The 26,655-nt window shown below is 46.1% G+C and overlaps 1 protein-coding gene across 4 annotated transcripts in view; it reads right to left on the reverse strand.

Moving 5' to 3' along the window:
- gareml (GRB2 associated, regulator of MAPK1-like) overlaps positions 1-26,655 on the reverse strand; it is a 179,702-nt gene that overhangs the window by 118,256 nt on the left and 34,791 nt on the right. For 2 of the 4 annotated variants that reach the window (XM_078541467.1, XM_078541466.1), the window contains exon 2: positions 8,568-8,708. The exons of 1 other annotated variant lie outside the window; for it this stretch is intronic. In XM_078541467.1, coding sequence (XP_078397593.1) covers positions 8,568-8,708 — 141 coding nt within the window. Of the gene's footprint in view, positions 1-8,567; positions 8,709-26,655 lie in introns of those variants that run through there. One more of the 4 variants, XM_078541469.1, reaches the window with a different exon arrangement.

The following is a 26,655-nucleotide window of genomic DNA, read 5'->3' on the forward strand; positions in this document are numbered from 1 at the left end:
TGGTTACAGATGCTGAAGAAATGGGGGCCAGCCCCACTTTAAAGGTGCTGAGAGCACACAGAGAGAATGACAGAACTCTGTGATGCCTGCCCACTACATTCTTGCAGCAATGACCAGCACCGTCGAGGTGCAGGCGTCAGTAATGTGTCCAGGGAGAGTGAGGCTGGACCATTACTTTGGTCTGGAGGCTGCACAAAGCACAGGGAAGAGGCCCTGGACTGAGACACCTGCCTTTATCTTGTGCAGAAAGCTTTCACATCTGAGTGACATGAACACTGCTCATCAGAACAAGGAGCAATAGGCAGGGAGACATTCTTGGCCATTTATTGACAATAGTGAACATTATGTACAACTGATTACCACCCATGCCCAGGCTGTGCAACTACATCTCCTTAACATTCCTAACTCTGCTGCTACATCTTGCTGCTCCCCTGACATCCACAGTGGAGGTGGAGGCAGCCTGCTGACTGCTACACCCTGTCTGTGATGACCTTGGTGAGCATCCTCTGGAGGGCCGAGACCTGGAGAGCCCCAACCTGCTTTTGGGGTCCTGCTGTGTGGCAATGGCACCCTCCTTGGCCTGTGGAGCTGGAGCTGCTGAGGGGATTGGGATGGGCTGGACACTCCCGGAGTCATTTGGGCGGATGGCCCTTGGGGGTACGCCTGCTGATCCTTTTCCCTGTGGGTCCCAGGCTGACTCCTTGAGGAGAAGGGGTAGCTGGAGTGAGATTGAGCTGCCCAGCAACCCTCTTGCATACACACTGTTGGAGGCCAACTATGGCATCAGCGATGGAGTTGAGGCCGAGCAGCAGTGCAGGAGCGACATCCTGGACCAAGGTCTCCATGGTGGCCGCCATCCTACTGGTGTTGACCTCGGTGCATTGGCATGTGGTGTTATCACCTCAGCCTGAAGGTGGATGGACTCCTCCATCGTGCCTTGCAATCTGAGGAGTGCAGCGGACATCTCTTCCTGATGTTCCCGAGCTTGTCTTTGCAGCTCTAGCAACTGTGACATGACCGAGTCCAGAGGCTCATCATCTGACACGGACTCAGAAAATTTCTGGCCTCCAGCAGTCCTCTGAATGCCGGACACCTGGGAAGTCCCTGCCTCCACCTGCTGTGGATCAGACAGTGCAATGTGCTCACCAGATTGTGATCCCGAGGCTACTCTAAAGCTAGGCCCCACCGAGGTGTGTGTCTCTGCGCTGGCGGAGGGTGTGGGTGAGCGCTGTGATGGGACTTCAGGGAGGGTGCCTCCAGATTCCTCTTCAGAGGTTTCTTTGTTTGGAGGCCCTGGGTAATGGACTCTGTTGGCTGTTTGGTAGATGTGCCTGTGAAAGTAAGGAGAGATAGTTAGTGCATGGCAGTGGCCTGTGAAACAGGACACATCACTCACAGCATGGTTGTCTGATGGATGTTGCACTGCTGGATTCTCACTTGGCAGAGCAGCGCCGACCTCACCGTCAGCACAGGACCGGTCCAGATCCTCACCAGCCAGCTGGATGGCTCTGTTTTCAAAGTCTGTGAGTACCTTGATTTCAGGCATTCCTCCACCAGTCTGACCTCTCCCTCTTGTTGTGTGCCAGCTTGTCCTGCATGAATACAGATGGAGAGAGTGTAAGCAGGACGCCTGCCAGGCCAGATGATAAGTATGCCTGGCATGTGTCGGTGGTGAGTGGTCCCATGGACGGGATGAGGACAATGAAGGTGTGTGTGAGAGAGTGAATGGTGATGTCCCTTGAACTGGCAGCGAGTGCAGACCCTATGGATGTGTGATGGGTTTGTGAGTGTGTGAGTTGACAGTGATGAGAAGAGTGACTTAGCCTGGCGGAACAGAGGAGATCATTCATCCTCTTACGGGACTGGGTGGTTGTCCTCTTTTGCAGGGCGTTGGCACTGACCACTGCTGCCACCGCTTCCCAAGCTGGATTGGTGATGTTGCTGCCCATCCTGCAGCCAGGGCGAGGGTAGAGGACATCATGGTGAGCCTCCACTGCATCCAAAAGGTGCTCGAGGGACGTGTCATTGAACCTGGGGGCTGCAGTCTTCTTGCCTTTCGAGGCCGTGTCTTCTCTGCAGCAGTCGTGGGCTGGAAATGCTGAGAGGTGTGTGCACATGGCTGCACCTTAAATATGGCGCCCAGCGTGATGGAGCGGCCAGATGATGGCAGGCGGGCGAATGAGAGCCCGCCGGACACGGAAACGGCGTGTTTACCGGGAATGCGTAATTAATGCGGCGAGTTTGGGACAACGCGGCGTGAAAAGCCGCCATTGTGGCCGGCGGGTAAAATCTCATTTCCCCACCTGCTACCACATTTGGCGCAAAATCTGGGACGATTCCGCCCTGAATAATGAAATAGTTTCATTGTGAGCATTTGGGATGTGGACCTATGACAGGTTAAAGCAGCTGCTGGAATTCACCCCCTACCATATTCGCACGAGAGCCATAGAGCCGCTGAGTTTGTGACCTCTGTGTGGCGAGATCACCCGTGTACAATAGGCAATTAATCATATTTAATTTCGGTAATAAATCAGACTTAAGCATGCACTATGACCACAACCGATCAGTTCCAAACGTGGTCACATCAGAGGCTTCACTGAACAAAACTTGCAACGGCTAGAAATGGTCACACTTGCAATCTAATTGCTCCCAATTCCACTCAAGGTGAATGGGGTACACAATCCATTGGTATGAAACCATGTTCTCAGAGTACTCCTCCGCTGCTAGTTAAAGCTTATTTGTATACTTGTTAAAATAATCTGCTGTAACTGAAGTCATGTTTAGTTCAGGCATAAAACAATGGCACTCTTACTATTCAAAGTGTTATCAATGAACTCCAACAAATTTGTATTATTCAGTGTCAACTGTATCATTATATTGTTGGACTAATCCCCCTCTAATTTTTCTGATTCCATAAAACATTAAGATCATAAGAAATAGGAGCTGAAGTTGGCCATTCGACCCATCTGGTCTGTTCTGACATTCTATAAGATCATGGTTGATCTGATTGTGGCCTTAACTCCACTTTCCTGCCTGCCTGCGCCCCCATAACCTTCATATAACAGAGCTAAGACCACACACTATATTTGTTTGAAATATACATATATCAACATGGCTACTTCCATAAAATTTTTAAAACCGGGCAAAGACTTTAAAAAGGCTGAAGCGATGTCTGTCTGTAACCCTGACCAATAGGAGCTAATCCAGCAGCATCAAAGAAATTTGTGCCTTGTTGTCTCTGATGAGAAGTTAATGGCTCTGTGGACTGCAGAGGTCAAATTCAAAGGGAATTATACAAAGGTCATCTACATTTCCCAAGCCAGGCCTGGCCAACAGAGACTACCAGTCTGGTAGGACAAAGGACCCCACACCTTTCCTTTCAAACTCTTAATGGTTAAAACATTAACAGCCTCAAGAACCTAGACAAGGGAATAAACACCCACTGCCAAAGCCCAAGTGGACAGGTGGGAGTCATGTGACATGATCCCCTCGCTGGAAGAACCAGTTACACTGTCTTGCTGCACTGTTGATCAATCTGCCATTTCCCATCTAGCAAACAGCAGCTCAGAACAAGGGCTTGGTCCAGGTGAATGCCTGGCCCCCATCTACACTATTTCGACTGGAACTTCTGCACCAGCGCCTACAAGACAAACTAATCCCATCGTGGAAGTCATCTCTACTGGAAAAGTGCATTATCCAGCATCAGTCGAACTCTGTGAAAGAATACCATTAGACTTTGATTCTGGACTCATGTGAAACAATAAGTCTTTGCTCTGTGGTCTTGCCCTGTAACTCTGTCTTTCTCTATCCTTCTTTATCATGTGAGTGCACCTGGGGCTACGTAGCGACATCCCCTCCCAAATTTTGAATGTGCGCAAATAAATTAACCCTCTTGAGTTTACGCTATCTCAAGTTTGCTGTGGGGTTATTAATAAAAATTGGATCATACCAAAACTGAAGGGTTGGGAAATACACCACCGCTTATATGGAGAAAATCAAAATCATAACACCTTTCTCCTTACGGATGGGTGGTGAAAGGAGAAATCAGGGTTGTTTAAATTAAACCCCCTCCTGTCCATAACACTTGACTCTTTAATCAATCAAAAATCTGCCTAATTCAGCCATATATATTCAATGAACCAAACTCCATTGCTCTGGGTAGAAGAGAATTCCAAAGACTAATGACCCTCTGAGAGATGAAAATATTCTTCTTCTCTCTCTTGAAAGGGAAACCCCTTATTTTGAAACTGTGCCCCCTAGTTCTTGATTCCTTCATAAGGGGAAACATCCTCTCAGCACCTACCCTGTCAAGCCCCCTCACAAATCTTATATGTTTCCCATAAGATCACCTCTCATTCTTCTAAACTCCAACAATTATAAGCCCAACCCGCTCAGCCTTTCCTCATAAAACAACCCCGTCATCTCAGGAATCAGCCTAGTGAACTCAATTCCAATCCAAGTATCTTCTCCCTTAAGCAAGGAGGCCAAAACTGGACACAGTACTCCAGGTGCGGTCTCACCAATACCCTGTACAGCTGTAGTAACACTTCCCTACTTTTAGACTTAACATTCCAATTGCCTTCCTAATTACTTCCTGTCCCTGCATGATAACATTTTGTGATTCATGTGTAAGGATGCCCAGATCACTCTACTGCAGCATCCTGCAGTCTCTCTACAATTAAATACTATTCTACTTTCCGATTCTTCCTGCCAAAGTGACGAACCTCACATTATCCCACATTTTACTCCATCTATCAAATGTTTTGCCCAGTTACTTAGCCTATCTCTATCCCTTTGCAGACCCCATGTATCCTCCTCACAATTTGCTTTCCCACCGAACTTTGTACGATCAGCAAATTTGGCTACAATACAGTGTCTGAATTTACAAAAATGTCTAAAAGGCATCATTTAAGGAATAGTCTCCATGGCAGTATCTTCCCCCACTGATCTTAGAAGAAGTAAAACTATACATGTAGGCCAATCTAAAATACAAACCAAGTAGCATCACTAAAAAAGACACCTGTTATGAATGGAAGCCAAAATAATATAAAGACTACTGCCTTTCATCTATGGGCAGTTACGTGAAGCTTCGACTTTTGCCAAAATACCATAATCACACAACAAGCAAAACCAAGGGACCAATTTCCTGAAAATACCAGTGCAAACACAGACATTTTCAGTTATATTGTACCGATTCTGCACTTTAATTCAAGTTGACTTCAAGACAAATGTGCACCCGCTCATAATATTCCCACTACCACTTCGGAAAGTGAAACTGAACAGAAATCTTGCAAAGCCTAAAGCTGAAAAGTATAAACATTAGAGAGACATAGTGTGGGGAACAATGGGACCAGGGAAGGAATATAGGAAAACTCTTTTAATAATGCATAAGAGAAAAAGAATATTTTGCAAAAGCATATGTCAGCGCAGCCAAACTGTTTTAACAGGATAATATGTTCTCCATGGCTCTTCAGGGCCAGAATGTGCCATAATTGCAGCACAGAGTAACAAGAGCTGCATAGTTGCAAAATTAGACATTATGAGATGGGTTTTTAAAACAGGTAGGGGTCCAGATCAGAGGCAGGTGGGCACACAATTTGGCACCACTGGCCTCCACGCCAAGAAGCAGTGGGCGGCCAATTGATGCTAATTATTGTTCATTGGTTCCATCTCCATGCTGACTGGAATTTCCAGTCAGTAACGCAGGCAAGCTCACGCTGGCCTGGACCCTGGTGGGCTCAGGGCAGGGGCCAGTGGGGGGGGGGGAGAACCCGTAGGATCACGGGAGGGACCCCTACCCCCACCCCCAGACTCATTATGGCAGCCACACCACAGCTGTGGCCACTGGCAGCCCCCTGGAGAGGTTATCCCTCTGGGATCATGGACGGGTAGCTGTGGCTTTTTTTAAAACATCAAAATAAGCTTTACTTTCACTCGTCCATCGCAGTCTTCATCTTCAGATCGGCAGTTCCCACCTCAGCTGGTGGGATTGTCCATCTCAGTTCCAGAGGGCCTCCTGTTGGCCCTCCAGTGTCAGGAGCCCACGCTGCTCCTGATTGGAAGGTTAGCATGCACCCTGACTTTTATTGGACTGGAGATTTGAAATTTCCCATGGGAGTGCCTAAAGGACACCATGCAGGGGTTAGGACCCAGAACTAGCCTCCATTTCTGGTTCCCAATCTCGAATTGAAAATCCAGCCCTCTGGGTGAGACTGGTTCAGTTAGTAGTCACTTCATCCTCTAGATACCTGGGCCCGAATTTTCACAAAGCCGGAGAGCTGGAATCCGGAAGTCCTCCCCCACCGACCCCCGTATCCAGCACCCACCATTTTCACCGAGGGGAGGCGGGGAAGGAAACGTTGCAGGATGTATATCATACACTCACGGTTCACAGAGGCAGGGGCACAGTTAGAAGTACAATTGCCTTCAAACAGAAACAATTTTGGTCACCCAAGTTTCTGAAACACGACTTAGCAGGATTTACAAATTTGACTGAAAGATCTAAACGTACTGGGCTTCTTTGGAGAGGTCAGGTAACCATTTTAAAGAGGTCAGGTACCCCTTTGGGAGAGGTCAAGTATCTCTTCTGGATTATTAAGAGTAGGCACGAATGTGCATAAATAGTGGATAAGTTCCGTGGAACTATCAAGGTGTAAAGTCAGTCAAATCACCTGCTCTTGTTTTGAAACAAAATAACAGCCTGCAGTTCAAAAAAAATCAGGGCCTGCAATTTTAATAGGTGTTTGTTGACATAAGGCTGAGTGCTATCATTACAGGGTGGGTGGGGGTTGTGGGGGGGAGGTGGGTGCTGTGAGTTCACAGTTTTATTGACAGCTCCAAGTGATCATAAAGAAATTAGCTGTCTTTGATGTGCAGCTCTGAGTGCAAACATTTGTTTTTTTTTATAAGGGATTAAGTACTTGAAGAGATTTAAATGTATTGAATGGGTTTTTATCAATGAGAGCTTTTTTTTAATAGTGAAATCTACAATAGATTGTTAGAACTTTATTTTATTTCATCTCAGCATGGCATCTGAGGTGTGCCCATGGTGGATACTGGGTGAGTTGGCATGGAGGGTATAAAGGCAAAGGGTGATGACTGGGGGACATGAGTTGGCACTAAGTTGGGATAAGGGCTATAAAGGGCCATGGGGGTAAGTAGAGGGGCATAGGCTGGCATGGAGGGTATGAGGGGTCATGGGGTTTGTGTGGGGCATGTCTTGGCATGGATGGGACATGAGGATTGTGTATGGGATGGAGAACGAGGGGACGTGAGGGTTGAGGGCTATAGGGATGTTTTTTGTTTTATTGTTTTTTACAGCTGGGAAGAAGTCTAGGAGAACCAAACAGGCATTTTAACCAGCCTGCCTTGGCACCCGGCAGCCTCTGTAGCTGCCTCTGCACTGTTTCCGGGAACGATGTGCCCGACCCCAGTGAGCACCGCCCCCTGGAAACAAAAATCCAACCACTTAGGGCACTTGCTCCTGAGTCAGGTGTACAGTGTCAGGAAATTTCCGAACTCTGCGTACCGGACTCAGGAGTGAAAATTCAGGCTCTGATCTTACTTCAGTCTGTCATGCCCCAAACTGGACTTACAACAGTGCACTGCAACTGCAAAGCAGTTTAGTTTTGGTAAACAGTTTTTGATATAGTTTATTTATAATAAAACAAAATGTAGGCAGTTAAATAGCTCTTGAACATAGCCTTCTCTTGTCTTTACTAGCTCCATGATGACTGTATTGAAGACCTGATTTTGCCAAGAACCAGGAAATCACTATAAACACATTACTCCCACGCATCTTTAGTGTGAAGCACATTAACATTCCAAGTGAGACTTTATGCAAAACAACTCCTTTCAGTACGGAGCTAAGCATAGAAAGAATAGTTTTATTTCACATAATACCTTAATGTCTTTAAAACTATTGATCATTCATAATTGGTTGTCACCAATTGTCGTACCTAGCAAATATTCATTTGCTGAATCCTGTACGTGTAGAATTAAATAGAAGTGGAAAGGCTGTATTACTTTTCATTGCCACCTTTCCTCCAAAAGTATCCTCACTAATTCGGTAAGATACAGGTTAGAACTGAGTGATGACGCGATTAAGCGAAGCACTGTTAGGAATTTACTATCAACACCGTTTGCAGAGATTAAGCTGCATTCTGGGTCTGACTGCGAGATTATAGAGTTTAGGCTTTTCAGAATAATGTTCAAGCATAATGTCACTTAAGTAGCCTGGGTAAATAATGACGGTTTTTACGATACTGTTCAACTGAGCATCACTTTCTATTTCATTTCCAATATCAGATTCTTATTTCACATTGACAGCACTTTACGCCTACTCAAATCAATGATCATTAGGCTACATGCCTCTGTTTTTTGTCCAGGGTCCTTAAAGTGAAGTTTCCATACTTTCTTTGTACTGCCTTCCAACTGGACATGACAAGGCATCAAATTATGTTGAGTTGGGTACAGAAGGTGAAACTGAGTTCTAGCTTGACCTCCACACTCTATCCAAATTGGGAAAGGAGCAGTTCTCAGTCTTTTAATCTTATTGCTTTTCTTACCAAGGTATTGTAGTGGGATGTCTATCTTCGGTCCAATCACATAGTGGCCCTCCTCTAAGCTGTGTGCAGTCACTGTAGTCCACTGCCTACACGAATGGATTAGGAGTAGGTCCTGTTCGGTCAATCCCTCAATATATTGTCCTGCAAAACAATCCAAAGAATATGCATAGATGGATTCCGATAAAACACCCACAGGCTTATTTAAATTTCAGGTTATTCTTCAAATTGGAGCTAAATGCTTAATCAAAGCATTAGTGTTACATTCATTAATTTAGGATTTTACATTATTTAAGCAATGCATTATGACACAAATGGAATGAAAGAAAGACAGAGAGGCAGAAAAGGAAACAGAGTGCAAGATATAGACAGATGTCCCATCATAGTCAGATGTTCTGACATATGTTATAAGGCTGAAACATACTCGAGAGAGTCTGGAAGATGACACAAACCATGAGATTGTCTTTAATCGTGAGAATGAAGCTTGAGCAAGTATCATCAATACTTTCGCAGTTTCTTGGAGCTCTGAAAAATCAACTGCCACCATTTACATTGGCTTGGATGTTGTAGTAAGAATAGCAGCAAGATTAACAGCACTCACCATTATTATGGAGTAAATTGGATTGCTCCTTCCACACATGTGCAGCTAAATGTAGAAATCAGGAAGTTGCTGCGTGGTTTGCCCTGCTACTTCACAAACTTCACACCATGGTACCCTCACCGAGAATTCAGCATTAAAACAGGTGAAGGGTGTGAAGTTGTTGAACTTATCTACAAGTCACTCACTAAGCACACCAGAAAAGGTCAGGTGTTGTCCTTTCAGATGTAGGAGTATTTTTAATGGTGTGCTCAGTCATAAATACTGCCATGCAACCTCTCTGGTATTAAAAATTTCTTCTTACAGGTATAAGGTCACCTTCCTTTAGGTTTTAATTATTGTTGATGATTTTTATATAAAAAAAGATGTTTTATTACTGTCACTCACTTTCTCTCACTTTATTTTACTTTCTGTACATGTTTTAACATTGAATTAAATATTGTAACTTATACTTCCCTGCATCGCCTATCTTCAGGAAGGTCTGCCACAAAAAGTGGCAATCAAGCACTTCACTGGAGCCCAGGATCACCGAGTGACCCAGGCCACGGGTGAGTGAGTGATGGCAGGAGGGGGTTTGTGGGGTAGGGTGGGGGGGAAGAGGGGTTGGCAGCGAGGGCAGGAGGTTGGCACTTGGTGGCCTTCCCAATGCCGAATCCCTCGAACAGACACTGAATGCCTTTGGCTAGGGGATTCCCCCCTGGAGGCCAAAAGCAGCCTGACAGGGTTTGCTTTTTTGGGTTTCCCACGTGGCAAGTCCCCACAAGCCATCGGGTGAATGGCAGGTATGAGGCCCGTAAGTGGGCATTAATTGTCCTTTCATGTGCCTCAATTAGCGAGAGGGTAGGTCGGCCATCCACATGCCCTCCCACTCCGGATTTAATTGGGGCAGAGGTGGAAAGGCTGCTGGGTCCCTATGGGCCACCCACCCACCTGATTAAATGCTCCACTGCCACCAAACTCGCCATGGGGATTGGCATTAAATTCCACCCAATGCGTCACTCAGGGCTATTTGTTTTGGATACATTGCCTTTTTAGTAAAGTTGTGGATTCTAAGGGCCAATGTTATGAATGTGCGTTGCCAGTGTCCTCACCTGGAATTATCCGTCCACAGGAAAATGATGATTGACTTTGTCCATGCCATTTGCACATTGATGATTACTGGTGACGTTGAGAGATCATCTCGGGGTATATTTGTCAGCCACTAGCTGATGTCATTGTGTGCACTGTGCGGTTCAGTTTCTTGCATTACATTCTATCAACAGGACACCTAGAAGATGAAGTTACCCTCAACACAGACGTGAACTGAATCAGTGTTAGTTTTTCTTGTTTTTTTAAAAGCACTCTCTGGAATCTAGAAGTTGACTCGAGTGTGTTTGAACTAGTGTACGAATGTTGAAGGACAACACGCTTGCTGCACTGGTGCCGAGCCACTTCTTCAGCTACGAACTATAGACTATCAGCTCAAATTGCTCAATCACAGCCTCCTTACCTCCTGGCTGGAATTCTACAAAGCACTTGTTCATCTCCACTCCAACTGAGGCAGAACCACGCCACCTACATCCTTACCTTGTATCTGTCACACTCGCCCAGCTGCCCAGTTCTTGCTGACCTCCCTGGGTCCCCATCTCTCAGAATACTGATCTTAAAATCTTCACATTCATTTATGAATCTGGGTGTGACCATATCCCTGCAAATCTCCTCCAACCCAATGCCCCAGTTCACATCCCCTGCTCTTCTGAACCTGGGCTTTTCTCTTTGCTCCAATTTCAGCTTTGAGTCACAAGACTTTACACTTTAGGAAACCCCACACGAACTTTGCTACATTTTCCCCATCTTCAAAAACTTTCTCAAAACTCATCTCTATAGTCACCTTCCTTAACTCTTCTCCCAATTTCTGCCCAGTACCTGATAATCTTCCCTTGTGGAGCCAAAAAGTACATATACTGTACCACATAAATATCTACCAATTCTTGGAACAAGCCAGCAATTTTCAAACTATGACGATTAAAACACTTTCGGTCCATTACATGTTATTTCAACCCTTCCCCCATCCACATCAACACTGAGGATTCTAATTTTGTTAAACATACGAACTAACCACAAACTAGTGCTACTGCATCTCAACCACATCTTGACTGCAGTTCATCACAGTATGCTAATTCAGTCCGTGGCTCAGTGCCAGAGTCATGTGCAAATGGACTGTTAATCCTTCCTTATCCGTCATCTTGTCTGCTGTATCCAGGAGGAATGGATGTCTGATGAGCAAAATCTAAAGTATCCCTGAATGAGAAATTATTTTAAGTTAAAAAATGTATTTACTACAAGGACCACCTTCAATCACTTAACAAATCATAGGACATTTAAAAAATGTATCAGACATAACGCTCTGACTATATTATCAAAACTATTCACAGGCAAAGATAAGGTTCTGCAATAATACACTTGATGATAACACAATGGTTTTCCCAGGGCTGTATCTCCCTAAATCTTGCCATTGCACCCCTCCTTACCAGTGTAATGCAGTTAACTGCAATGGCACAAATAAAAATATATATTCACATATGTGAACATAGTGAGCTCCACAATTCCCCAAAACCTTCATTTTCAGAATATTGATCTTCACAAATTTTCCCCATATAAAGTAAAATGAGATTAAAATTATGCAAGCTTGTTACATTCTGCATCTTACTAAACAGAGATATACATTAACCATCAGTTAACACAAATAGCAAGTTTACCTGACAGCTGGGTGCCATATAGGACTGCACATTGAGTAAATAGCATACAATCTGCTGCTAAAACCGGGATACGAGAGAGAGATGTACGAAGAAACCATGAAAACAACAGGCAGCAGCCGTATCAGGCCCCTTAAAGACAAAGGATGGAATCACCCCAGGTTTGCACTAAGTGCGGTAGCGGGTGGTAAAACAACATTTTACCCGCCGGCCGCAATGGTGGCTTTTCACGCTGTATCATCCCAAGCCCCCCGCATTAATCATACATTCCCAGGAAACAGGTCGTTTCCATGGAGGACGGGCTGTCATTCATCATCTCGCTGCTTCATCACACCACTTAAAATCCAACTGCGCACACACCTCTCAGCGCTTCCAGCCCACGACTGCCGCATGGAAGACAGGATTGTCCCAAAAGGCAAAAAGAGTGCAGCCCCCAGGTTTAGTGACGCATCCCTTAAGCACCTTTTGGATGCCATGGAGGCCCGGCGCAATGTCCTCTAACCCCCTCCCCGCCCCGCCTCTGGCTGCAGGAGGGGCAGCAGCATCACTAATCCAGCATGGCAGGCAGTGGCAGCGGTGGTCAGTGTCAATGCCCTGCAAAACAGGACAGCCACTACCCAGTGCCACTACAGGGTGAATGGTCTCATCCATTCCACCAGGGTAACTCACTCTTCTCATCGCTCTCAACTCACACACTCTCAAACCCATCACACATCTACAGGGATCTCACACCTCAAGGGACAACACCACTAACTCTCACACACACCCTCACATCTCCATCAGGCTCATATACTCTCAAGCTCACGTTCTCATCCTGTCCATGGCTCCGCTCACCGCACAAACATTCCACACAGTGCCATGTGTCCTGCTCACACTCTCTCCATCTGTTTTCATGCGGGAGAAGCCTGTTCACATCAGCAGGGAGAGATTCCAGACCGGGGGTGGAGGGGCCCGACATTAGGCCCCTCACTCACTTTGAGGAGTGTGCCATCACGCTGACTGGTGAGGACGTGGACCCTGCCTGTGGCGTCGGTGAGGTCAGCGATGAACGTCCACCTGAAGATCCTGCACCAAATCATCCCTCTCTCAACGCAACTGTTGCTCTCTCTCTGCTGTTTTTGACTCTGCTGCCATTTCTACTTTGGTTCACAGGGAGCTCTGCCAAGTGACCAACACCCTCAGCCATCCAGTCTCTCAGCTCCATTCATGTCCTCACCTCCAGCCAAGGGGACACCTCCTCCATTGAAGAGCTGGAAATGAACATTCTGGAAGACCCGTCACAGTGTTTACCCACACCCTCCACCAGCTCAAAGTGGGGCCTAGATCTAGAGCAGGCTCGGGTTCACAATCTGGTGGTCACCACATGGATATACGACTGGGGCAGGAGGAGGCAGGTTTGGCCAAGTTCCCCAGCTCTCGGAGTGCTACTGGGGAAGAGGCATCTGTGAGGCCCAAGTCAGATGACGAACCTCTGGGTTAGGCCTTCCAACTCATCATGGACAATGATTAGAAGGCGGGGTAACATCACGCAGAGCTGTTGGAAGCCCTCAACAGAATGACACAGGAGCTGGAGGAGTGTGTCCGCCTGCTCTCTGATGAAGTGATGCCCACATGTGCGGGTATGGAGGTCTCCATGGGAAGGATGGCAGATGCCATGGAGACCCTGGTACAGCAGAACACGGAGATGCGCACAGACCTGAACTCCATCACGGGAGCCATGGGTGAGTTCCTGCAGTGGCAACACAAGAGGGAAACAGGGCACCTCAACATCCCTCCAGGTGCTCCTTCCCCTCAAGGAGTCAGGCGGGGCCCTCAGGCACCTGAAGAGAGAAGAAGCGGCAGCTGGACTCCCCTGGGTCATCCACTCAGAGGCTGTCCTCTTCCTCTGAGTCCCCTTTGCCTGTGACCCCCTCAACCTCACCCTCTGTCACTGCAGAGGGAGCAGACGGCCCACCAGTGACTCTGGAGGGAGAAGTGTGTGTGTGGCAGGACCTTTCGGAGCCTCGTGCCAGCACTCTTCTTTGCACATGAATCCTTCTCATATCACACTCACCTCAATGTCCCGAGCATTTTCAATGCTGCCTGCTGGGGTTCACTTTCAGTTGTCTATCTGAGCTGACCTGCATCTCCACCCACCCAATGATCATACTCCCATGCAGCACCTGATCTCCCCACCACGACTCTCGTTTCACCTTCGATTTGAACAGCATGTGCTAATTCGGTTTTACTTTCGCTCCCCCATCCTTTACCCTGCCCAGTCACCCGTTTCCTTTCACCCATCACAGTTAAATCCCCTGGCATCACATTCCACCTCCCCTCCATTACCTACCAGCCACAACCCTTTCCCTTTGGGGATGTCCTCGTGAACTTGCTCATTCCATTCCTTTCCGAAAATTCTACCCCCCATCCACATTAACCTCCCCGAACTCCTCCTTCCCATCCCTAGGGTCCATGTCTGCTTCCAAGTCCCCATCACCTGCCCTCGGAGTCCCTTCTACCGCTGCTGTCAAACCCTCAGCCTCCCACCTCACTCTGCCCTCAGTCATTCTCACCATTCCCTTGTACCACGACCACCCTCAGTTCGTTCCCTAGGAAGCAGTCATGGACTCAACAGACCCCACCCTTGCACATTCATCTGGATATCCCCCCCCTCCAGACCCCTTCCGCAATCGCACCCCTGCCCCCCAGGATCCCCTTCCCCCCTCTGGACCCCTCCTCCCCACCGCATAGTCCTCCCACCAGCCCCCGGACTCTCCCGCCACTTAGTCCCTCCCCTTCCTGGCTCCCTCAGACACCCTCACTTCTTCCGCCACCCTTCACCGTTCCTGACTCCTTTCTCCAGCCTCACCTGTTCCTCCAGCTTTACTCCTTCCTCCTGTTGATCAACTGTTGACATGATTTTCTCACTTCAGCAGTTACAGAAGTAGTGCCACAAGCAGCACAGACTACTCTACATTGCCTTCATTGATCTCACCAAGACCTTTGACCTTGTCAGCAGGGGTGAATACTTTAAACTTCTGTGGAATTTAGGCTGCCTGCCTAAGACTCCTGGGTGTAATTTCTTCTTTCCATGAAAACATGCACAGTGGAGCATCAGCACGGTCCTTCAAGATCAGCAGCGGGTAAAGCAGGGCTGCATCCCGGTGCCAACTCTCTTTGGCATATTTTTCTCCATGCTGCTTTTGGCGATCCAAATGAGGGTGTTCACCTGCGTGCCAGACCCGGCGGCAAGCTGTTCAACTTGGCAAGACTCCGTGCCAAGACCAAAGTGCATAGTGTCCTAGTTTGTGAGATGACAACGCACTGGCATCCTACACTGAAGCTCACTTGCAACAGCTTGCAGGGCGGTTCTCCTGGGAATGCAAAGAGTTTGGACTGACAATCAGCGTTAGGAAGGCCAAACGTTAAGGACCAGGATGTGGAGGCTCCATCACTCCACACCTGCGTCAGCATTGACAACCTCACTCTGCAGGTCGTCGGCAGTTTCACATACCTCGGATCAACAATCACCAGCAACCTGTCCCTCGATGCCAAAATCAGCACCAGGATTGACGAGGCAACAGCTGTCATGTCAAAGGTGAGAAGTCAAGTGTGGACCTAACTAACTGAAAATACAAAGCTCAGTGTGTACCAGGCTTATATTCTCAGCGCCCTCCTTTACAGTAGCGACGCATAGACAACTTTTATGCAAGCCAAGAAAAGCAGCTGAACAGATTCCATCTCCGCAGCCTCAGATGAATATTGGGCTTCTCCTGGCAGGACAGAATGCCGAATGTGGGAGTACAGCAGGGATCCCCAGCAAGTTTGTTCTCTCCGAATATCGACTCCGTTGGATGGGTCATGTGGCCCAAATGGATGATGATCGCATCCCCAAAGCTCTAGGGTGAGCTTACTTTTGGCACGAGACCAACATGTCCCCCACGTCTGCAATGCAAGGGTGTCTACAAGTAAGACTTCAATGGTAAGTCCTTGCTGCTGACCCAAGTGCCTGGAGACAAGCAGTCAGGAAGGGCGTGAAAAAAATCAGAGGACCAAAGAAATGACAAGATGGCAGAAAAGAGAGCCCGCTGGAAGGAAAAAACACCAGTCGACCTCAGGCCAACGCTACTGATCTGTGCCAGCTGCAGAAGGGACTGTCACTCACAAAATCAACCTCTACAGTCACAACAGACGATGTTTAACACGGAAGCGACATACGCCCTGGGCGCAGTCCATCCTCTCCTGAGGTGGATGGATGCCAATAACAATCCTCTAACATCTCAAACAGAAGAGTGAATTTCGCGGTACAGCAACAATTTCATTTCTCTACTAACTTTTACGGGTCATAAAATGAGTTCTGGCGGACATGAATGTGTTAACATAAAATTGTCCTCATCAACACAATTAATTCAATGGAGAGGAGCAGAGATAAGAAGACCCGTGTCCAACGACACAATCCCTTCAACTTTTTGATTTGGAGAAACTGGAGCCAATTTTCAGCTTGAGAAATGGAAGCCAGTGGTTGGAAATCAAAGGCAATAGGGCATTTGGCCATCAGATTATTTGCTGTGTTCAGGTGGCCTGTAAGTGGACAAGCAGTGTGTCTGCATATTTTGGGCATAATGCAATTTAAATATGCAAATCTAAATTCTAGGATCCCATTTATAATTTTCAGGTGTAAATGGGCAGAATTTGTGCTACACAGATTCCACCAGCAGTGACCAGCCTAAGGAGTGAAAGGAACTGCTGCTAACCGCTCCAGAAACAGCGCAGAACTTGTGGTGAAAAACTTTGTCTGGGGACAGGGGGAGCATGAATGTTCCTCCTGGCTTTATAAAGACATTGTGACCAGCAATGACCACTCTGGTATCAGCTTCTGTAATCCCCACACACTCCGAGCTGGAGCTGCTGACTGTCTTAGCATGAAAGCCAGCCACAATTTCCCACCCTCCTTTAGCAGTGTGAGCTGCAATGAGGTGAAGACGATCACTAGTTAAACATGATTCTTGAAGTAAGGGGCTCCCAACACCAGCATCGGAGTGGGTGACATGGCAGCTCCATTGATTTTCCACCCATTTTACCAGAAAGTCAAATTACACCCCAACCCCTCCTCATGTGTTTCAGCTCTCTGAACTTCTAATAATATTCATATCGCCTCTACAACCTTCCTTTTTCCTGGTGGTGGATGCACAGTGGAACTGAAAGCAGCAATAAATCAGACAAAACTGGGAAAGAAAAGCTATTAAAATTTGTAGCTTAAAAATCATGTTTGAGGAAAACACTGATGTTAAATATGGAATTCAAACTAAAGTATCAGAATTACCATCCCTCAGTTTTGATTCCCAATGGAAAAATTGAATTCCTAATCTTTGTGTATTGAAGGCAGGCACTAAACTGTTTCCTTTCTAGTTATCCATGTGGACCCAATAATTTCATAAACTTGAAGAACCAGTCAATTATGCAGTTCATTGAATCCCAAAAGCAAATCATCTAAAATTTGGCTCTGGCTCTGACTCCTCACTCGACATTGATCTAATGCTGACCGTGTTCCCAATGCACTAATACGGTTAGCAAAAGAGGCACTAGCTTGAACTATTTGCTATACAATTCTCTCAGAGTGAAATCTGATTTGTTAATCATTCTTGCCATTAATTAAAAAGGAAAGTTACAGTAGTGAGATGCTTGCAATGTAATGATCTATTTCTATCTCTTAGATGTTGCTTTACAAAATTTTTGGGGACTAAATTCACTAGGGGACTAGGATCCTGATGCACTGTTAATCCAGACCCTTTGACCCTTTGATTGTGATGGGGGAAGCATGCCAACTTCATTTCAATGATTTCAATGTCCAGTCAGTACAAGCTGTGCTGTTCATTGACTGGGCACGTTAGCAAAGGGCCAATATCGTGAATGACTAGCACCACCTAAAGCTAGACTGCACTGCTCAGAGAGGAGATGCATTTTGGCTGGAGCAGGTGTTGTAAGTTGTTCAAGAAGTGACTCTTCGGGGATCCTCATATCTAATCCCTCTTCCCACATCTCTCATCCCCATTACTCACACTCTCTTCTAATTTACAAGCTGCAAGTGGTATAAGCTCACAGCTCTTGCTCCCCAAACTCCCTGCACCCCAACTTTACCCTTGTGCCTTTTTTTCAGATACCCAAAAAGTGCAACCTGATCAGGGAATGGGACAGCAAGAAGGCAGCGATGATGAAGATGCACCGTCACTTGATTCCACACTCGCACCAGCTCAGATACTGACAAGGGTCTGACATCATCTGAAGGGTCATCTATCTAAGATTCCATAGAGACGTGATCTGCACGTGATGACCAGTGACCTGCAGCCAGAGCGGGGACTGGATCGTGCAGGTGCCAGATCCCCAGAAGGCGAGGTCACACACTAGTTCTGCTGCAGAGGATTCAGGTGAGGGCCGCCTACACAAGAAGGCTGATGGGCATATAAAAAAAAAACTTGGTTCAATGTGAAACCTGTGGTCAATGTCAAGGAGTATGAAGGATTCCAGCGCCAACTTGGCACAGGTCCATGGGCACAGCTTGGAGCCCATTTTTCCAGCATGAAAAAAGTGTTGGACAACTCCGTTCGCGTGCAGCAATTACATAGGGTCCAACTGCCAATGTTGCAGCTTCTATTGCAGCGCCAAAGCACCCAAAGCCTGAGCGCTGCAGTGGACGCTCAGACTGTTGTCATGCAAGGTCAGCTTTCTGTCACGCAAACTCAGGCCACTGCCCTCGTGGCTGTGGATTGCAATGTTGAAAGACGCTTGCAGGTTGTCACAACAGGTCCAGCAAATTGCACTCCAACAGGTTACTCCGATTCTGAGGTCCGCCTCCGGGGAGTGGCTGTGCTTCCATAAAGCAAGAACCTGTTGCCGTCTCTCATCATTTGTTCCCCGCCTCTGCCACTCTGCCAGTGCCCTTTGCTGTTGCCTGTCCGCCAGCCAGCCCAGACTGCTGCCACCCATGTCAAGACGATGCAGTCTGTACCTGGGCCTTCTAGACCCAGTGCTGTTTTAGATCATCCCCCAAGGTAACCTGTAATCTGCAACCTGCCCCATTGAAATTCAGCAGGTTCCCCAGCCCTGCTACAGCCGCTGCAGTAACATTTTGTAGAAGCACTTGGACAGGCACAAAGGTGAATTTTTGTATGCCATCTGGAAAGAGCCAATGCAGACAAGTTCATTGCCACATTCACCTTCACAGACACTTGCAATGCAGCTCTTGTCCTGCTCAGAGGTTGCAACTATAGCTTCAGCAAGAATGCTTGCATTTATATAGCGTTTTTCACAACCAGGAGGTGGCATATTTCAGTGAGGATGTCCTAACTGAAGCGGAGGCGTCTGACACACCTGCTCCTTGCTGAAATTCAATTAAGAGAATTGCTCTCTTAGCATCCTATGCAGATATAGCCTCCTGCTGATATACCCAAAAAGTGCATCCTGATCAAAGAACGGAGGAACAGCAAGACGACAGTGATGATGAAGATGCACCGTCACTTGATTTTACACTTGCACCTTGTTCCTCCTCCTCCTCCTCACACTTTCAGCAGACTGTCCTGTTCATTCTCCAAGTCACGATGTATTCCAAGGGAAATGCCTATTGCTACTGCACCCATGTCTGAGAGGAACTGCTCTGTGCAGAAGCAAATAAGTCAACAAAAACTCCTTCAGTACCTGCCACGCCACTCCCTGGAGGCTTTTGAAACTTTAAAGAACTATACAAAACACCAACCACTTCTAAAATTGAAGCAACAGCCAGGAACTTTCAGCCAACAACTAACTTGTGTGTAGTTGATGATCACTGCTGCTGCATGTTCTGTACTGATGTTCAGCTTTGCGATGTTAGGCGAAGGAGTTATCTTGAACATGAAACTCCAAAATGGCAGAGCTGGTGTCAAATAAGCATTCAACACTGAATGGCATCTTGATCTGTCTGCACATTTCCAGCAGGTATCCATTGCATGCGCACTTACACCCTCACCAATATGGAATCTGGCATGATTCACCCCAGAGGTGTGCATGCACACAGCTCTGGATGCCACTTTGAAGCTCCAAGGGCACTTATAGTGCCCAAAAATATGGGCATAATCGATCCCAATTTCTTTCTGTCTCTCACAATTCAAACTTTGCAGTGAGTCATTGCTCTGTCTTTAATGGAACTGGAAATTACTATATTACGAAAGAAAAAAAGCAAAATTTGTATTTTTATCACTTCTGTGACTGGAGGATGTTCCACCGCGCTCTACAGCCAATTACTGCTTTTGAAATGAAGTCAATGCTGTAATGTAGGAAGGAGGCAGCCAATTTGCGACCAGCAAGCTCCCACGAGCAACAATGTAATATTGATCACAGTCAGTTTTATAAGTGTTGGTTGAAGTATGTTGGCTGGGACACAGGGAAGAACTCCCTTGACTAGATACAAATGTACAAACCTACATATGGTCTTCCAACCAGAGATTAAGATGTATTGAACATATTCGTATGACAAAAGGGTTTACATGATTATGTTCCTCTCGTTAACAAAAGGTTTCATCCCGTCTTGGCTCCCTTTAAGTTCTCACAATTCTTGATGAAAGGTCCGATCAGGCTATCTGAGTTTGTCATGTGTGTTTCTCAGTGTATAACATAAATTAAAATAAAAGCAAAATATTGCAGATACTGGCAATCTGAAATAAAAACAGAAGGTGCTGGTAAAACTCAGCAGGGCTGGCAGCATCTGTGGAGAGAGAAACCCGAATCGAATATGACTTTTCTTTGGAACAGGTCTGAATTCATGTTCAATTTGAAGTGTTAACTCTGCTTCTCTCTCCACAGATGCTGCCAGACCCGAGTTTTTCCAGCACTTGCTGTGTTTATTTAATGTACATTTCTGTGCTCTCCAGCCTTAGCTTCTGCGTTGAACCCTTGTTGCTTATTCATTTTAGCCTGGTCCGCTATAATACAAACTCTCATTTAGGGCTGTAAATGTGCAACCACTGCTGCAATAACAATGATCACAATCACCAGCATGTTGAAGAAGGTGGTTGGGGGTGTGGGGGAGGTGGGAGGGGAGAGCATAATGAATATTTAAATCAATTCTGTATGTAGTTTTATTGTACTTGCTGCCATTAATGGATATTGAATACAAAATGCAGGGCAGCCCCTCAAGTGTAAGTTTTGGTTAATTTTTACACCCTTATCATAGTTGCATGTTAAAAGTCATCATAATTGCTAAGGCAACTAGAAAATAAGTTGAAATAATGCAATATAAAACGTTTCTGCTTGGCCAACAGAAACCTCTCCAGAAAACAGCAGAGTGACATTTTGCGGTATAACTTATTAATTTGGGTCAATATTTTTTTTTCTCCATTGAGTCATCAAACGTTTCAACAGCTGCAAAAAGCACACAGGACTTTGTCAGTGATAAAGATTTTCACCCGTTTTTTAATAAACACGCTGGCGATTTCTGCAGGTGCTGCCTGACTTATTTCCAGCATTGTCTGTTTTTATTTCAGATTTCCAGCATCCAAAACTGCTTTGAATTTGATACAAAAACGTTCTCTGTTGAGTCCAGATGGAGCAGTGGCCATCATCTACATCAAAGGTGACCTGGGCTACAAACTGTGGTGTGAAGAGTACCAGCCTGTTTCGTTTATTAGACTTTTTGCCAATAACTCTTTAAACAGTAGGCATAGCCCGGAGTTGTTCGAAAGACTATCAGCACTGAAGAGGCATATAACGTTAAGTGATCCTATGGTAGTTGCAGGAACTCCACAAGTCTGCTGCTTCACTTGAGCACAGATTCCCAGGAGAGAGAGAAAACCAAGAAAATGACCTTATATAAAGTGCCTGACAATGACTCAAGTCACCACAGACATAGAGCAAATGTGTGACCCGCATCACAAACTGATCATTTCAAAATCATCCTCAGGTCATCAAAACATTATTTGTATATTAAGCCCGGCCCTGTTATTTAATTAAGGTCACTTAAGAGCTCATGAGTCTGTTAGTAAAGAAATGTCGTTGGAATAGTACTAAACAAGGAAATGAAGGACAAGGTGCTGGCAGTGGACAGAATCAGTGTCTGTCACTGCAATCAAAGTAAAGATAGAAATCAGGGGCAAAATGTGGAACATAATCAGTTGTTATATAACACATAGCGGGTGTGGACCAGGGAAGAAGAATATTTTTTTATTCTTTCATGGGACATGGGCGTCGCTGGCTGGGCCAGCATTTATTTCCCATCCCTAGTTGTCCTTGAGAAGGTGGTGGTGAGCTGCCTTCTTGAACCGCTGCAGTCCATGTGGTGTATGTACACCCACAGTGCTGTTAGGGAGGGAGTTCCAGGATTTAGATCCAGCGACAGTGAAGGGACGGTGATATAGGATGGTGTGTGGCTTGGAGGGGAACTCCCAGGTGGGGGTGTTCCCATGCATCTGGTGCCCTGCACACTAATGAGATGCAGATGGTGAGATGGATGTGTGGAGGAACGGAGAAATGCCAAGATCAAGAAGCTGCACATCATGGAGTCAGTGAAGATCGTGGGAGCAAATGTAGCCAAGAAGAGATTGAAATAGCATGGTCATCTATTGTGGAGAGAGAGAGGTAATGTGGTGAGGTGAAAGATGGATATGGGATTTCCAGGAAGATCTAAGATCAAATGGAAAGATGCCGGGCGAGAGACTTAAATGCAACAGGAGTGGAAGAGAAACGGGTGAGTGACAGGACTAGATGGAGAAGGATGATCAGTCAGAATTGCAGTGACCTCAAGGAAAAGGAGAGAAACTGAAAGAAGAGGAAAATGAAAATGTGCCCAAGGGCCTTCCCTTCTTCCTATTCTAAACTGGTGCACAAAGGAAATAGGTTTTAAATATTTTTGCATTAAATCAGAGGCCTTAATGAAGCTCTTTCAGGAAATGGATGCAAACACATCAACTCACTAATAATAGGAGAGCATTTAAGTAGAAGCCAGGATAGAATTGCTGCAGAACTTATTTTCCTGGCTCAGCATTCCCTCCATGTCAGTTGTGCACCAGGTTTTCTCGTTGCCCTTACTTGCCATCTTGGTCATGAGCCTCAAAATTCTAGGAGTCAGAGAAGGCACAAATCTGGCACTGTTTTCACAAAGGGCCAGAATTTAGGATTCAGCTAGTTTCAGCTAGGATTCAACCCTTGTTAGAAGCCCAGGATTTTTCAGTGGGGGATGAGGACAGGGTGAAAGATGAAGAATAAATTATGGAATTATTTTCATCCTAGGATAAACTATAGGGTCCTTCTAGATGAGCAACTGTGGATTTATCTGGGTTACACCAGCAGATCAGTACGGTCACCTCTGAAGCATCTTTGCAGGTGTGGATACAATGACAACTCCTTCCCCACAATTTGGCACTGTAGCTACAGCTGGCACCTTGGGCAAGTCTTCCGGTACAGCTAGACTATCAAAATCACATTCCCTTGAAGCATACCTCCACAATAAATTAGAAATGTCTAAACATTGCTTTTCAATCTGGTCATAGAACTGAATGATTGAGATCATGATTCTGCATTCTGTAATTCAAAAGGAGGATAGTATTGAAGAGAATGCCTTTTGATTTTCTTATAGAAATGAACCCACAGTGTTAGCCAAGAAGCAGTGGTAGCATCCTCTCCTCTGAGTCAGATGGTTGGAGGTTCAAGTTCCACTCAGGGCCTTCACCAACCACTCCTTTACACGCTGACCTATATTGGTTTCCAGTCCAGCAAAACCATAACTTTAAAATCCTCAACTTTATGTTCCAATCCCTCCATGGCCTTGCCTCTACCTATCTCCCTACCTCCAGTCTGACAACCCTGCAAAACTCTGTCTTCCTCTAATTCTGACCTCTCGATCATTTCCGATTTCTCCCCTCCATGCCTTTAGCCTCCTAAACCCTCATACTGAAATTTGTGCCCTAAACTTCCCTGTTTTTTTTACTTCTTTCTCCTGCTTTAAGACGCTCCTCAAAACTTACAGCTTTGTGCTTTGATCAAGATTTTGGTCAAATTTCCTGATATTTTGTTAAGTTCTGTCTGAGAACCCTCCTGTGAAGTGCCTTGAGACATTTTATTCCATTAAAGCCACGGTATAAATGGAAGTTATTGTTGCTGTTGTTTTGAGCACAAAATTCAGGCCTAGATTCCAGCACAATACTGAAAGGGGTGTCGCAATGTTGGGATGAGACGTTAAACTGAGACTCCATTCACTCCCTTCAGGTATACCTATGAGATCTTATGCCTTTATTTAGAAGAACTAAGAAGTCCTGGCCAATGTTTTTATTCCTCAGTCAATGTACACCACTAAAAAAATTATCTGGTCAGTATCACATTGTTCAAATTGGCTGTTGTGTATCCTACATTACAACAATGACTACACTGCAAAAGTATTCCATGGGCTGTAAAGCACTTTGGTACATTCTACAATTTTGAAAGGTGCAATTTAAATACTAGCTCTTTCTCTTTTGTTTCTTGTTATAACAATGGTTTTTGTATGTCGAGAAAAATGAGAATATGCTACTTCCAATACTTGACCCAAATCTCATTGCAAACTAGTTTCCAGAGAATCATTTGGCAACATATGCAGAAATAAAATCAATATGAAGCCCTTGCAGTGAGGGAAAAAAAGAGTCCACACTATTAGCCTGTCAGAGGCAGTTAAAGCAAAATGTTTTAGCCTGGACTTGCTCTATGAGTGGAACAGAAGTAAGGAGAAGTGTGATTTGCCTCACACTCAGAGCACATCATTTGGGAAGCAGGAACTAGCACACTAATGCAAGCCTTTATCACCTAGATTAATATAGAAGGCTGGGTACCCACCAAAACAAAAGTGCAGCAGGATGCAAAGTTCTATCTATATAATAAGATCTGTCAGAGGGCAGAGAACCCAGAGGTTCTCTGTGGATGTGCTGCTGCGGAGATGATGGATGGAATTTTCCCAGGCTAGCGCTGTCAGCTGCAGGGGCGGGAAAATTGCAGAAAGTGACGCGGGGTCGGGATCCCAACTTGATCCTGCACCTTTCCAACATTCCACGAGGCGGGTTGGGAGTGCAGTGGGAATTCTGCGGCTGAAGCGGGAAGCCATTTGAAGTGGATAAGGTAATTAGGAGCAGATTTGTGCACGGCTTTCCTCTTTTCCAGCAGTGCAGGAGTTCCACGCTGTGCCTGCAACCTGGCAGATTGGAGAAGCTGGAGTGCGCAACAGGAAGAAGTTCCTCCTCTGTGAAGCTGAGCGGGGAAGGCGGACTGAAGAGCTCCAGCCATGGGCAGCAAAGCACTCGTGCTCCCAGGGCACTTTCGCTGCTTGACAGGTGACTGCGTACTGTTTAGACAGCACTTCACCTAACAGGTCACTCACCTTCAGTTACACTGTCCTGCTGCCAGCCTTCAGTACAGCACGGGAGCAGCTTATTCTGATGAGGATCGAGGGCAGGGGCTCACCACCATCAACAGCTTCCGCACACCAGCTGCAGCATGCTATTTACCCAAGTCTAAGGCTTAGGGACCCCCAGGTTAACACAATAGCATTCCCGTAGTTCAACTAGCTAAAACTACAAAGCACGCAATACTGATAAGCTTTCTTTTCTGCACGTCCAACCAAAATTACACTCATTGGGCAGGGTTTTTAGTTTGGCGGGAGCCTGCGATTGGCAGGGCTGGGAAACGGACCCCTGACCATGGTCGGCACCCAACCGCGATTTCACGCTGACTGGCCAATTGACAGCCAGCCCAGCATGAAACGCGCACTGAAGGGCTCAGCGCTGCCGGGGTGGGGGGCGGGAAGAGGGTGAGCATTGAAGTCAGCGCGGGTGCGGGGGGAGTGCGGAATGAAAGCCCCCTGAAGGCAGAGAGCTGCCTCAGGGAACTGAAGAATTTAAATGCAAAAAAAATAAAGATTTTAAAAACCGGGAAAAAAATGCCCACGCATCAGAATCAGTCACTGGATCATACGGATGATGAAAATTCTGTCCAAACATTTTTTTTAAATTAATATCACAAACCTCATCCCGTCCGTGGATGAGGTTTCCTGAAAAATTGCAAAGGCCGGCTGGTTGATTTGCCCACCTGCCAACCGTAACCTGGACAGGCAACGAAAAATCGGAGTTAATGACTACCTTAATCACTTTACGAGGCCTTTTAATTGTCGGCAGGCACTCTCCCGACTCTTGCGCGCGCCTGCTGACCGAAATATCGCCCGAGTGCGCAATGACATCGGGACACTCGCCTGAAGTCATCACGCACTATTTCACACTGGAGCGGGTCGGGCGCGTGTCCCCCACACACTGAGTGAAAAATTCTGCTCATTAGATCATTCATTTGAAGGATCTCCAATTCCAGCCCTCCTAGTTAAATTATGTTGCCTGGTTGGTTGATCAGTCTTCAACAGGGTCCTGAAGCACTACAGACCTGCAGACCAGTCTGCCTCAGGTGTCAGGTTACAAACTCTGTCACGAAGACTGACGTGGTTCCAAATTTCTCATCGTATGCCATCTCAGAACCACTTCAGCCATACATTGAACATGTAAACCTCCTTTCCCCCCCAAGCAGGATAGTTACTAGTTGGTCATTAGATGATGATTGCAAAGTCAACAGCAATTTTTAAAACATATTTATCTAACATGGAAAAGCAGCCCAAGAACAAGAGAGCTTAATCCTAAACTTGGAGATTGGCCATTTAAAAGAGTGAAATCAGGAAGCACTTTTTGACATGGGTAGAGGAAATCTGGAACCATCTCCCACCAAAATACTGTGGAGTTTGGGTCAAATGAAG

This window comes from Cetorhinus maximus, chromosome 5 (genome assembly GCF_964194155.1).
Source record: "Cetorhinus maximus chromosome 5, sCetMax3.hap1.1, whole genome shotgun sequence".
In the NCBI taxonomy this organism is placed as follows: Eukaryota; Metazoa; Chordata; class Chondrichthyes; order Lamniformes; family Cetorhinidae; genus Cetorhinus; species Cetorhinus maximus.